This window comes from Cibotium barometz, chromosome 64 (assembly GCF_041138505.1).
Source record: "Cibotium barometz isolate CiBa-2024 chromosome 64, ASM4113850v1, whole genome shotgun sequence".
NCBI lineage: Eukaryota > Viridiplantae > Streptophyta > Polypodiopsida > Cyatheales > Cibotiaceae > Cibotium > Cibotium barometz.
Window position 1 is genome coordinate 7,370,756 of NC_141109.1, and position 13,018 is coordinate 7,383,773.

Here is a 13,018-nt window from a genome sequence, read left to right on the forward strand (position 1 = left end):
TTATAGTGATGGATCTTTCAAGAAGCAATGAGCTTCATTTTGTGACCCTTCTTCTTGCAATAGGTACACTTGATCAAAATTGAGACCTTCTTCTTCTTACCATGACCCATGGATAGGGCTTGCCCCTATCCGATGATGATGATGTGTCTCCCCTCTTTGCCTTGATGCTTCTTTTCTCCTTATCAAGCAAGGCACTAATGATGCTGTCCAGTGTAGGATCAGGAAGATGCTTCAATGTCATGACTAGGTTCTCATATGGCTCGGGCATGCTTTTCACAGAAGCACTGCAATTACATCCTCCTCTTCCACCTTCTCATCAATGGAGGCCATCTAAGTGGTGATGCTATGTAGCTCATTGATGAAATCGCTGAGCTTCTACTCCTCGAAAAATTGTAGGCTGAACAACTTGACCTTGAGAGAAATTTGAGAGTGCTTGGCTCTTGCTCCATTCATCTGCTCTGGACAACTCATCCCATGCTGCCTTCGAGGACATAGACCCTACGACCAACGAATAAGCTTGGGGTGCAAATTTAGGGCTATAACAGCCATTGCCTTTGCATCCACTTCATCCATATCACTAATTTCAACCTGCTTCGTGCCTTTCACATGAGGCCACAATCCTTGTACATCAACAAGTACTTGATGTGCGTCTGCCATGTGAGGAAACCGTGATGGTGAGGAAACACTCACCATCAAACGGTTTAATGCTACTTAGTGAGAGCTCCTTCGCCATGACTTATGACACTTGAATTGAAGCTCCTACTGATTGAGCTTATAGAGAGAGGCTAGAGGGAGAGCTCCTTCGTCATGACTTATGACACTTGAATTGAAGCTCCTACTAATTGAGCTTATAGAGAGAGGATAGAGGGAGAGATAGACAACTGTACCTCTTTTATTGATAAAACTAAAAAATCACAAGGCTACAAAATACCTTGTTGACATGCTGTCCTTTGTGAGTTTATGCTTGTTGCAACTTCTACTTACAGCTTTGCTACTAATGCTATTTGTTATGGTTTATGTAGCTTCTTTGTTGCACCACCGACTGCTTTTAACTACACCAGTTGTTCCACTTTGCAGATGTTCATTTCTGCTTTTCTCTTCTTCTCGCTAGGCCTCTTTTGCTAGCTCATGAGACTCCAGGTACACTGGCCGTGGTGTGCTCTCCAAGCTTGAGACTTGCAACTCTTGAGACTGAGCTCTCTTCCACAGTGATTTCTCACACCTCCTTGTTGTTGGCTCTAATACCATGACAATAAGCAAGAAGAGTGTGAGCCTAAGAGCTTTCATTAATAGCTAGAGATGCAGGCTATCACATTCGACTTTGTTTGTGTTGAGCAACAATACTTGGATGTGAGAGGAAGAGAGTACCTTATCCAACTCCACTTCTTAGATTTTCATTAAGGGTTCACGCTACAATGTGTAATTCATCATTTTATACATAGAGTTAGGGTTCTCATCCCCAAATTCAAACACACACACACACACACACACTACATTGGTTGCCCGCACATGCTTTGCCAAGCGCGCACACACACACACACACACACACACACTATAATGTCCTGCTTACATAGATGGAGAGGTTCCAACAAATAGCTCCAAAAGCATCCAAACTTTGTTCAAACACTTGCATGAACTCATATGGGTCCATGGAACCATCAAATTTATTCATATATTTAGATATTTCCCAGGCAACAGGGTTTAGGGGCATCCCTTGAGCTATGTGCATCTCCTTCTTAGCCAAGAATATCTTTCAACCCATGTGAGACTCCCTTTCCTAAACTATTCAACATGGAAAGTTTTTGTTCACATCAAAGGATAACGAGGGTTGAGAAGTGATTAAGTTAGAATTAGTGTTATATAAGGGACTTGGGATTGGTGGCATTGGAGTTACTATAGGCTTGGTGAAACCTAATGGAGCACTCATCTGTACATTATTGGTCCAATGCAGGTATAAAGTAAGAGTGTGATGTGTCATGGGCCTCAATGTGTGGCATAGATCTCAATGTCTGCCTTCAAGGTGTAAATTAAACATCTGCATGTGTAGGGGTAAGCTTTGACCTCCTAGACTAGCCATTCTTTCCTCTTTTGATTCTAGCTTCCTTTTCTCTTAGGTTTCTAGCATATGGGACCCCTTAGTCTAAAAGTCATGTATGACTTTGAGATACCTCCAAGTGACAAAGTTCAAACTTAAACTTGCATTAATATTTCATAGAAAATGAAATTACAAGATTCAAGTAATTTAGAAGTGAGCGGTCAGTTTGGACCCCTAGATGACAAAAACTAAACTTCTGGGAAGCTTTTAAATAGGTTAGGATTCTTGAGCCAAAGTGCAAGCTCCTAGCTTCTCAAAAGCTTCTTCCCACTTCCTTTTACTATTTGAGGCTCCATCTACCTTGTTTTGACCTTGTTCTTGCATCGTGATTTTACAGGATTGAGTTTTCACGTGGCTGTGATTCAGCAGGTTTGCTCGTACACGTGATTCTGGTATGTGATTCTGGTCGTACGCCATGAGATTGCAGGTTTGCTTGTACATTGATTCTGGTCATATGCATTGAGATTGCAGAATCATGCTGATTTTTTTTTTGTGATGACTTCAAAATCACGTTGCTCGTACACACCGTGGTTCTAGTCGTACACCGTGATTTGTTTGCACTCTGTGACTACTACATAGTCATGTCGATTTTGGCCATGATTGTGGAATCACGTTGATTTTTGTTGTGGACTGCAAAATCATGCAAATCAAGATAAGACAAGCTTTACTATTTTTGGCCTCATAATCATGAAATCACGGGTGTGATCACTTTTGTGATTTTGCAGGTTTTACCCAAAAACGTGATTTTTGTAGAAAATTTGAAATTTGATTTTTGGGAAGTTTTTGATATTGTCCAAGATGGGTTTCCTAAGTATGAGGATCATGAATATGTGTGGAATGGGGAGCCCAATCTACCCTTTAAACTCTAATTTTTTGTGAATTTTATCTCTAATAAAAAAACTAGTGTATTAGTGAAAATTAGCAAAAATCAAGAGTTTTGTTTTGTTTTTTTTTTAACGATTTTTAACTGCAGCAAAAAGCATATAGGCTCTATGTTAACACATAAAAGAGAGCAAAAAGAAAGCAAAAACCACACCATTTCCACACAAATCTCCATTAACTTCCACTCTCGTTCGTGGCACTTCACTATTCAAGAGTGTGAGCAATGTGTAAACCATAGATTAGAGAAAAACAAATGTTTAAGCCAAGGGATTGCTCCATGGCGGTGCCAAAAATGTTAAGAGATAGCTTTGCGGGAACCACTTATCTCTACTCACCTGAATGTGACGTGAGAATCTTTCCAATGGCAGAGCTTGTAACCCTTGAGGTCTCCAAGCTCAACATTGCCATGGGTAGCTTACCATTTGCCTTCTCCTGTGAGTGTCGTCACACCGTTGCGTTGCACTACTCCCTTCTCTCATCTCAGATCACTCACACACTCACTGGCATGCATTAGAGACAAGATTTTTCAAGAGGAAAAACTCAATTACACAATGGGAGAGTGTGCTTGCATTATGACAGAAATTGCCTTATATATATAGCCATAAGTGTTCACACACACTTAAATTATGGCCAGGTAGGCGCCCCAAGCTTCTATTTGGCCTAATGCTTGGACATTGTTTCATCTCATATTACATTGATGCATTACCACACTAGGGAGAACATCCTAGCGCACTACCATATGCTTTTGGAGTGGGAAACACCATTAAACCGTCGGACCTTTATGAGCGCCCATCCAAGTTTGACATTTGGACACTATTGCTCCATCCTTAACATTTGGTATAGATTACTCATACTTCTGCATATAATTGGGTGCAACAAACCTTGTTAACCCTATAATGGGTTAACATCCTAGGTTCTTAACCTCTGCAGTCTATAGCTAGTCCTGTTCTAACACTATGGGTAAGTAACCTAGAACACACATGTATGTATGCACATGCATACACTTACACTCACAAGCGTGCGGGGAGAGAGAGAGATTGTTTCAGTATGTGCGTGTAAGCATGTGTGTGCGTGGTGTGTGGGGTGAATACATGCATGTATGTGTGTGTGTATGGGTATGGTGTAGAGAGAAGGCATGAACTTTGTTTTTAAAATTTCAACGAAATTTTAAGGTAAAAAATAGCCAAAAAAAAAACTAATGGCCTGACATGTTGTCGACTCCCGACTTTATTTACACATTTCAAAAAATGCGGGTTTCCGTCGCCAGGAATGTGCTAGGCGTATCGTATGACGCTTCCCTTTCGCAGGTTGCCGTTCTCTCTCCCTCTCGCTCTGCGTATTTTGTTCCAAATTTGTAAGAAGCCATTACCTGTAAGCTCGAGGATGCGTTTTTGAATTAGGGGTAATGTTAGGGTATGCATAGGATTCGTCCCAAACCATAAATTACAATGAGTAAATCTCCATTGCATTTTTAGGGGTAATCAAGCAATTTCCTGAACATGCACATGGCAATGGTGGCTCACCACTTCCTGCCTGCAATCCTGAAGAAAACGAGAGAACAAGGGCTGTAGCAAGGCAACATGCACACGTGCAGTAAGTAGGATTTCACATTAACAAGCCAAGACAAAACCACCGCTGGGGGGTTAGTGGAGCATTTCAGGCTGGATCGTGGAGTTGTTGGCAAAACATATTGCTGCTCCAACATGGCACCTTCTCATAACGGGGACTGGGGCCTTTTGGCCTGGTCCAACTTGAGGCGTGAGAATGGATTTCTAACCTTTGTGGCACGACCTCAAGCCAGCTAAGATGATCCTGGAAGCTTGCTGTATATGTGGTCGCAATTCTCCATCAAAATGCAATGTGCCACCTGTATCAGTCTGTAGATGCATCTGTCATGGCTTCATGAGGACATGTACAGGGTACGCATAGGCATAGTAGGGTAGAAAGACCATGGATTACAGGATAGTGTCTGTCATATCAGATTAGTGTTGCATGTCAATGAGGGACCAAGCAATGCCTAGACTATTTGAATGATGAAGCTGGAAACCAAAGAGCAATGGGTCACCATTGAAAACGCGGGGCATAAGCTGTAACAAATAAAGGTGGAGCAAAAATGGATAGATTTGGGTCTGTTTTAAACTAGTTTTACGCAGCTTCAGCATGTGTAGACCAGCTGGACAAGAGGCCTAGGGTTAGGCACCTTCAAGGCAGAGTATGGACATGCTAAGTGACTTTTATCACACTTGTAGTAGGGGGTTGCTGGAACATAAAGATAGACCTTGTGAAAGTCTGCAAATGGTCAAGAAGAGGAAGGGTTCTAGGTCCAAACCCTCTTCTTCAAACTCTAATTACAACATGTAGAATGCTCTCAGGAACTTGGAATAGGAATGGCACAATACAAATCAGGGAGTATATCTCCGAGCACATCTAATGATTCCAAACTCCAGGAGGATCTGGCTATGGTAGGCGAGAAGGATATTGAGCTGCAGGCTGATTTGGAGAGGGTGCACTGGTTACTTAACTGGATGAAGCTCCTCTCTTTAAATGCAAGAGGCCTTAACTGTAAGGTCACAACATCATGCTTGTGGAAGAAGATATCTAGGGAAAAGCTTGATATAGTTATATTTCAGGAGCATAAACTCCATGAGAAAGCAAGGTGCATGGAATCTTTTTCAAGTTACAGAATGTATTATGGTGGCAGTCAAGGGAGTAATTCTGGGGTGCGCTCCATTTTTTAAGCCCACCTGTGTATTTAATATTCCCTCTGCAGATGTCATGCCTTATTTCCTTACCCAAACCAAGTTGTTAGAGAAGGATATGCGATGGGCAAACTTTTTGTCCATATTTCGCTTTGAGATTCTTCACACGCCAGGGAAGAAGAATGTGGTAGCAGATGCTCGATTATGCAGACCAAAATTTAGTTTGTGACCATTGCCTATCATTAGGATTTGACGGCTATGAGAGATCTAAATGAGAGTGATGAGGATTTTAAGGATATATGGGCCAAGATATAGATTTGTGAATCGACTTCTCATTATGTTATCAAGGAAGAGTATCTTATGATGGATAATCATCTGTGTTACACGGGATTTGAGGCTCAAGGTTATGGAGGAGTCTCATGCATCTACAATGTACATATGCAGGACCCTGTGAAATCTTGGCTCTACTACTCAGGCGTTGGAGAAGTTCTTCTATTGGTTTGATTTGTGGAAGGACGTATAAACATATGTTAGGGTGTGTGTCCGCCGAAGGCCGAGTTTGGATATATAAAATCCATGGCAATGCTCTTCCATGGTCTATTTGGAATAGGTAAAGACTAAAGTAACCCTGGTGTCTTTTGACGGTCAAACTTCACCTTTTGACATACGATGCATTGCCTAACAAAAGCATCAACATCTCTTCTCAAGGTCGGCCAATAAAAGAAAGTCTCAACCGCCTTTACCGTGGCGTCAATACCTCTATGACCTGCATACGGTGGAGCATAACTTTCAATCATAACCTTGAGTCGTAACTGCCTGGCAACACAAAGTCGACCATGCATCGACAAAAAGCCATCCTTGAGAGTATAATGATCATGCCGCTGACCCTTAGACATCTGATCATAGAGCCTTCCAAAATCCTCATCCTGGGCATATTGCTCTTTCATCTCATCAAGCTCATGATGATAAGCAACAACACTGGACAACAAAAGCCTTTCGGAGATCCGGTAATACCAATACGGGATCCGAAGTAAGCTTTTCTTTAAGCTTTTTAAAGGCAGCCCATTGAAATGGAGTTTCCTTCTTAGTTAAAGCATGAAGGAGCGAAGCAATCTCAGCAAAATACCGTATGTACCGCCTGTAATAGGAACACAATCCCAAAAAGCTGCGTACATCATGCACGGTCCTCAAGTCTGGCCAATTGAGAATTGCTTCCACTTTCGAAGGATCCATACGGACTCTATGTTTAGACACGATATGCCCCAAGAAGTGTATCTCTTCCAAGAACCCACTCTTCTTGCCATTAATGACCAACCTATGCTTCCGGAGTTCTTCAAACACAATGACCAAATGCTTCCTATGCTCTTCCTCTGTGCGTGAATGCACAATCATATCATCAAAGAATGTGCCCACAACCGCTCTATGAGGCTGGAAAATCCTGTCCATCATTCTGCTAAATGTGGCAGGAGCATTTGTTAAACCAAAGGGCATAACCAAGAACTCATATAGCCCAAAAGTGGTCCGAAATGCTGTCTTATGTACATCCTCGGGTCTAATGCGTATCTGATGATACCCGCTTTTCAAGTCTATCCGACTAAAGACTTTGGAGCCCTGTAAGCAGTCCAATATGTCATCGATCCTCGGAATAGGAAATCGATTCTTGATGGTGTTGTTTAGCACCTTGTAATCTATACACATGCGCCAAGAACCATCTTGATGTTGTTGTTTAGCACCTTGTAATCTATACACATGCGCCAAGAACCATCTTTCTTTTGCACTAAGAGCACAGGTGAGCAAAAGGGTGATGAGCTAGGTTGGATCAACCCCTTTTTTAACAACTCCTATACCTGGCTCATAATTTCCTCTTGTTGGGTTGCACTAACACGGTACGGCGGTCTATTTGGTGGGGTACTTCCCGGAATTAGATCAATAGCATGATCTTCTGGTCTTTCCGGAGGAAGTTCTCCTGGCAATGACTCGGAAAAACAATCTTGGAACTCACGTAAGAAATCAGTCTTGTCTTTATCTAACATAGACAAATTAGATTTAGACTCATCATCTTTTGCATCCTTTACAAAAACCAAGTACGCGGAAAGATGCTTTTTCATTACTAATGAAATGGCCGAAGCTGATACAATAGGAACAGATTTCCCATCTCCTCTGCGCGGATCCCCAATTGGCCAGCCAAATCCGGTGAGATAAAGTTGGCTCTAGCACCTGTGTCAAGGAAAATCAAGGCATTTTGATCTCTCACTTTGCCCCATGCTTTGCACAACTCAGTCTCTTCACCACCTGGCTGTTCCCCAACAAGATCAAGAACTAATCTTACAGAAGGCTTTGGTTTCTTAGACTCTGACTCCCCTTTAGTGTCAGAGTCCTTTTGGGATTTACGCTTGGGACAATTAAAAGACATATGTCCCTCCTCTATACAGAAAAAGCACTTCCAAGCATCCATCAAAGCCTGTCTCTCCTCAGGAGTTCTTTTGGGCATTGGTAACTTCTTATACCGCTCCTCTGTAGACCCTTTTGCATCACGCGAAGCATGGGTTAACTTTTCAGATTTCTTGCTTGAGCTTTTACTTCCTTTAAATCCAGATGAGACTCCAGTGAGTAACGCATTTGCCGTCATAGCATTCTCTATCATCTGCGACATATTTGTTACTCGAGTCTTTATGCAATAGTCACGCACTTCCTTGGGCAGCCCACAACAATACTTCTCCATAGGATAGCTAGTCCCAGGGAATTACATGATGTCAAGCTCCATGGGCCATACATGTACACCATGTCAGGCCCCACAAACCACACATGTACTATCATGTTAGGCTATTGCCGATGATCTTTCAAGTGTAACAAGCAACCTTTTTTAAGGACCTCACTGCTTGGTAGCAACGCTGCTAACCAAATGAGGGGTGTGGCTAGCACTTTTCTAGCTTCGGATCTTTAGCCTTCAGGCAGGCGTTGATCTTAAACTTAACGACTTGGCTACACAAAATGAAAATGTATCTACTTCTTTCACCAAAGTCAACATTCCTGAGGTACGCATCTCTAACCCTTCTTCTAATTTTATTGCTAGACATGCTCATACTTCTTATAGAGAAAGGTTTAACTTTTTGGCTAGATCTAATTTAAACTCTTTGCATGATTTTGGAGAGGGTCCTATTCGTTGGGCGAAATTCAAGTCTATATTAGTCAGTACTCACTTTACTAATAATACCTTTAAGGCTCTTAAACGTTTAAGACGTTTAAGAAAGAAACATCTTTTAACAGACCGTCCTTTAAGCCCCGTTCACACCTCTCAGGTTATTTATGTTATTATAATTTCCATGATAGTTTCTTAATGTATGTCGGCCAAACCTTTAGAACAGCTTTTACAAGATTTCAAGAACATGTTAGGGAAGCTAGAAGAGTTCATAATAGAAGCACTTCACTTGAGAGTGTGAACTCCTCTTGGAGCCTGGCTGAAAAGTCGTCTCCTTTATACCTTCAAACCTTCGACTTCACGACCTTATACACCAAACTAGACTTAAAAGACTTACGTGTAAGGATTAGATCCCTTATGACGAAAGTTTTTGCCTATAGATTAGCAAAGGATAGATGCAAGGCTTTATTAGTAGAAAAGTCAGCTTTGCATTTTGATTTTTGTTGGTTAAAAAGTAAAAATCAAGATGTAGATAAGAGAAAGAAAAGATTCACCAAAATTGTAGACAAAGATGACATTTGTACTTGGTTAGATTTTCTCCTAGATAACCTTTATATATCCTTAGGCGACTCTTTATTTAAGCAAGCAATTGGTATTCCCATGGGTACCAATTGTGCCGTCTTTCTTGCTAATTTTTATCTTTTTACTTATGAGTTTGATTTTATGGAACGCCTTATTTTTGCTAACACTTGTCCTGTCTTTCTTCACAAACTTTGTAATGTGAGACGTTTTGTAGATGACCTCGTCATTCCCAACATTCCTTCCTTTCAGAGTTTTTTGTATATCAATCCAAATTCCTTAGGTGGAGGGATCTATCCCAAGGAATTTTGCGAACTTAAGTGCACCTCGAATAGCGATAGTTGTGCTTGTTTAGACCTTAAAATCACTCAATCATCTTCAGGCTTCATAGTAGATATTTATGACAAACGCTTACAACCTGAATATGCTAGCTTAAAGATCATTCGGATGCCACACTTTTCTTCCAATATTTCTGATACAGCTAAGTATGGTGTTATCTGCTCTCAACTTTTTAGATTCTCTTGTCTTTGCTCTACTAAATTTGCCTTTATCTCTCAATCATGCCATCTTATTTTGCTGCTTATCGAAAAAGGTTATAGTTTCAATAAGATTTTGAAAAAGGTTCGTTCTTTCATGAATCGTAGTAAGTTTATCTTTGGTATTTCAGCTTTTGGAATGTTTAAAATGATAAGGAGTAAGTTTTATAGAAGTGGGGAGCTGAAAAGCCCACTTAATTCATAATTCAATGCTCTTTTTTGTAAAAGTGGCTTGTTCTAGCTTAGAGTAGGGTTTGTTGTTTTAACTTAGAGTAGGCCTTGTTTAGTCTTTTCTTTCTTGCTCTAGCTTAATACAGACTTAGTTTGGTTCTTTCCTATGTTTTGTAATTGTTTGTTGTTATACCTTAGAGCAAACTTTGAGTGCTAGTCTCTATCATGGCTGAGTATGCCCGTCACCTCCGGAGAGTGATAGAAACTTAGTTCGTTGGTTTTATAAAGTATGTTCTTTTAGACTAACCTTATACAAACCTGCACCTACTCTTGGGCACTGATGACGTGAGTAGGGATGTCATAGCTTGTTGTCCACGCTATGCATGATAGAGTTGATGAACCTACACTTCATGTTTGGACCGACATTGGAGTTAATGGTTGCACTTTTGAGTCGAAGTCTTTTTTAAAGTTTAGCTTAATGTTTGGTTCTAGCTCTTAGTGCTTTAGGTCTAGAGTTTACAGTTCTCTGTTTTGCTCTTTTTTTTTTTTTTTTTGGGTTTGTTTGTTTTTGTTTTTGTTTTTTTGGTTAATGTCTTAATTAAAAGTCTTCGTTTGATATTATCTTTTGATTTCCTCTCCTTTATTTATTTTTGATCTCTCAAATGCTTTGTTTTTGTCTTTGTCCTTCTTCACTATTATTTCTTTCTAAAATCTCTCAATTCATAAGTTCAGATTTTTCATGTTAGGTTACACCAGCCATACATGTACTGTCATGTCAGGCTCCATATGCCACACAAACACACCATGTGAGGCTACACCAGCCATACATGTATGTCATGTCAGGCTCCACATGCCACACATGAACAGTAGAAAAATAGAAGCTGTAAGGAATTTTGTGACATTCGGAATTCCCCCCGGCTTCTAAGCAGTTGACCGCAACTAAAAAGCTTCCAAGTAGGCCTTCAGAAGTTCCGGATAATCCGCAAAATAATCCTCATCCATCCATTTTGCATCCATAGCCCAATAGTTTTTAAACTTCACAAGATACCTGCACACTAGCTTGCCACCTGCATGCTTGCGCTCTTTATGAAAAACTATCTGCTCAGGTTGCAATACCTCCTCAAGTTCATCCACTTCTGGTGGATCTTCCAAAACTGGTTCCATAGGAGGTGGTCCCACATAAGGCCTCATCAAATTGACATCATGCCAGATACACAGAGCCACTGACATCAATCCAGAGGGAGACTCACAACGTGGACTGGCACTGTTTCATGTGCAGGACAATGCACACCTGACCTTGGACGCATGTGCAGGTCAATGCACACCTGACCTTGGACGACTGGAGTGGGACTCTGGTTGACTCGTCCCGGATTGGGCTCACATGGGGTCCTACACCTTCTGTACAGATATGTCTACGTGGCATCCAAGTGAGGGATGCACGTGACAAACAGACCCTTGTGTTGAGTGAGGGCTTTTGGATCCTATGGATCATGAGACCATTGGCATGGATGACCTTTTGAAAGCTCTGTGGGGAATTGGAATCTTGTACTCAAAGGGAATCACTCCTCCTAGATTATATTTGGTACTAATAAATCCTTAAGGGGGGGGGGGGGGGGTTGGCGTGGGGTGTCAACCCAGAGCATTATGCCGGCCCCTAGTGTTGTGTCTTGTCTCTTTGTGTTGCTATTTGTTTGCTAATTCTTGTGTTGTTAAGTGAATTCCATTATATACACGCCTCCCGCCATCACAAAACTGGATCACCAGTTAGAGGAGTTTCTCCAGTGTCAGGGTTTATTTGACCAAGTGTATCCTTGTTTGGAGTTCTGAAGGACGGGTAATGGGGCACTCAACAGACTATCAAGAGTTATTTTTTCATGTTGTGCATTCAGTATATCCTCAAGTGTTTGAACAGGGTCACAATTTTCTCCAAGGTAGATCTTAAGAGTTCGGATTGCCTTTGATTGCCTACGTGCATCGAGTATATCCTCAGGTGTTTGAACGGGGCCAAAATTTTCTCCAAGGTAGATCTTAAGAGTGGATACCACTAGGTTCGGATTGCCTCTGAGGATATTCGAAAGATGGCTTTTTATATGGAATGGGCTCACGTGATCATGCCTTTTGGTTCCACCAACACTATGGCCACATTGAACGAATGATGATGGACATTTTTCAAGAGTTGATCCATCATTGTGTCTTCATATTTTTGGATGACCTCTTGATATTTTCCTCATCAGTGGAGCAACATGAGATAGATGTTGGCAACTCTTACAAGGACAATGAACTCTATATCAATGAGAAGAAGTTGACTTCTTTTTATTGGAAGTGCATTATTAGGATACATTGTTGGCGTCGAGGAGGGCATTGGCCTGGACCCCATGAAATGCTCATTTGTTTAGTAGTAGTGAGAGCGAGAGAGCCCCTATTGTCCCGGACGCGTCACACGTGGGCTATGTGGACTCCACCTATTCTGCTCCTGAATCTGCCCTTAAGCCTGTTAATACTGAGATCCATGTCCATGTTGGCACTCACCTATGGCAAGCACATGACACAGGGGCCCTTTTGCGCTGGTTGGCTGGTGGTGAGTAGGTTGGCATACATGATTAGCTATTGTTACCCCCAAAAGGCCACGCCCACTAGCTGGCCTGGACGGCCCCCATTTGGTTGGCTTGCTTGTGCTAGTTGCTTTGTCCCCAGTGTTATCTGCCTTAGGTAGCTTGTTTGTGATGGAGGAGCCTGCCTATGTGGTGGAGCCCACAGGTGGTGCCCTGAATTGATGATATACAGGAGGGTAAGGAGCGTATGGTTTTCTCAACCTCTACGCCCTTTACACTACTAAAGACAGGAACACATGCCCTCCATATTCTCTCTCCACACACACACACACACACACACACACACACACACACACAGACTCCAC

General features: G+C 41.7%; 2 protein-coding genes across 2 annotated transcripts in view; both read left to right on the top strand.

Moving 5' to 3' along the window:
• The first annotated feature begins 4,186 nt into the window (after positions 1-4,186).
• Positions 4,187-13,018, top strand: part of LOC147603259 (Chaperone DnaJ-domain superfamily protein) — a 34,829-nt gene continuing 25,997 nt past the window's right edge. The window contains exon 1 of the mRNA XM_086796679.1: positions 4,187-4,284. Coding sequence (XP_086652805.1) covers positions 4,225-4,284 — 60 coding nt within the window. The 5' untranslated portion in view covers positions 4,187-4,224. The remainder of the gene's footprint in view (positions 4,285-13,018) is intronic.
• LOC147603260 (uncharacterized) lies at positions 9,211-10,336 on the top strand. Its single transcript, XM_086796880.1, has one exon. The coding sequence runs from the start codon at positions 9,233-9,235 to the stop codon at positions 10,133-10,135; it is 903 nt and encodes a 300-aa protein (XP_086653006.1). The 5' UTR covers positions 9,211-9,232; the 3' UTR covers positions 10,136-10,336.

Bases quoted from the DNA above. Each gene is read 5' to 3' on its own strand.
- LOC147603260 (XM_086796880.1), top strand. From the start codon at position 9,233: ATGACGAAAGTTTTTGCCTATAGATTAGCAAAGGATAGATGCAAGGCT.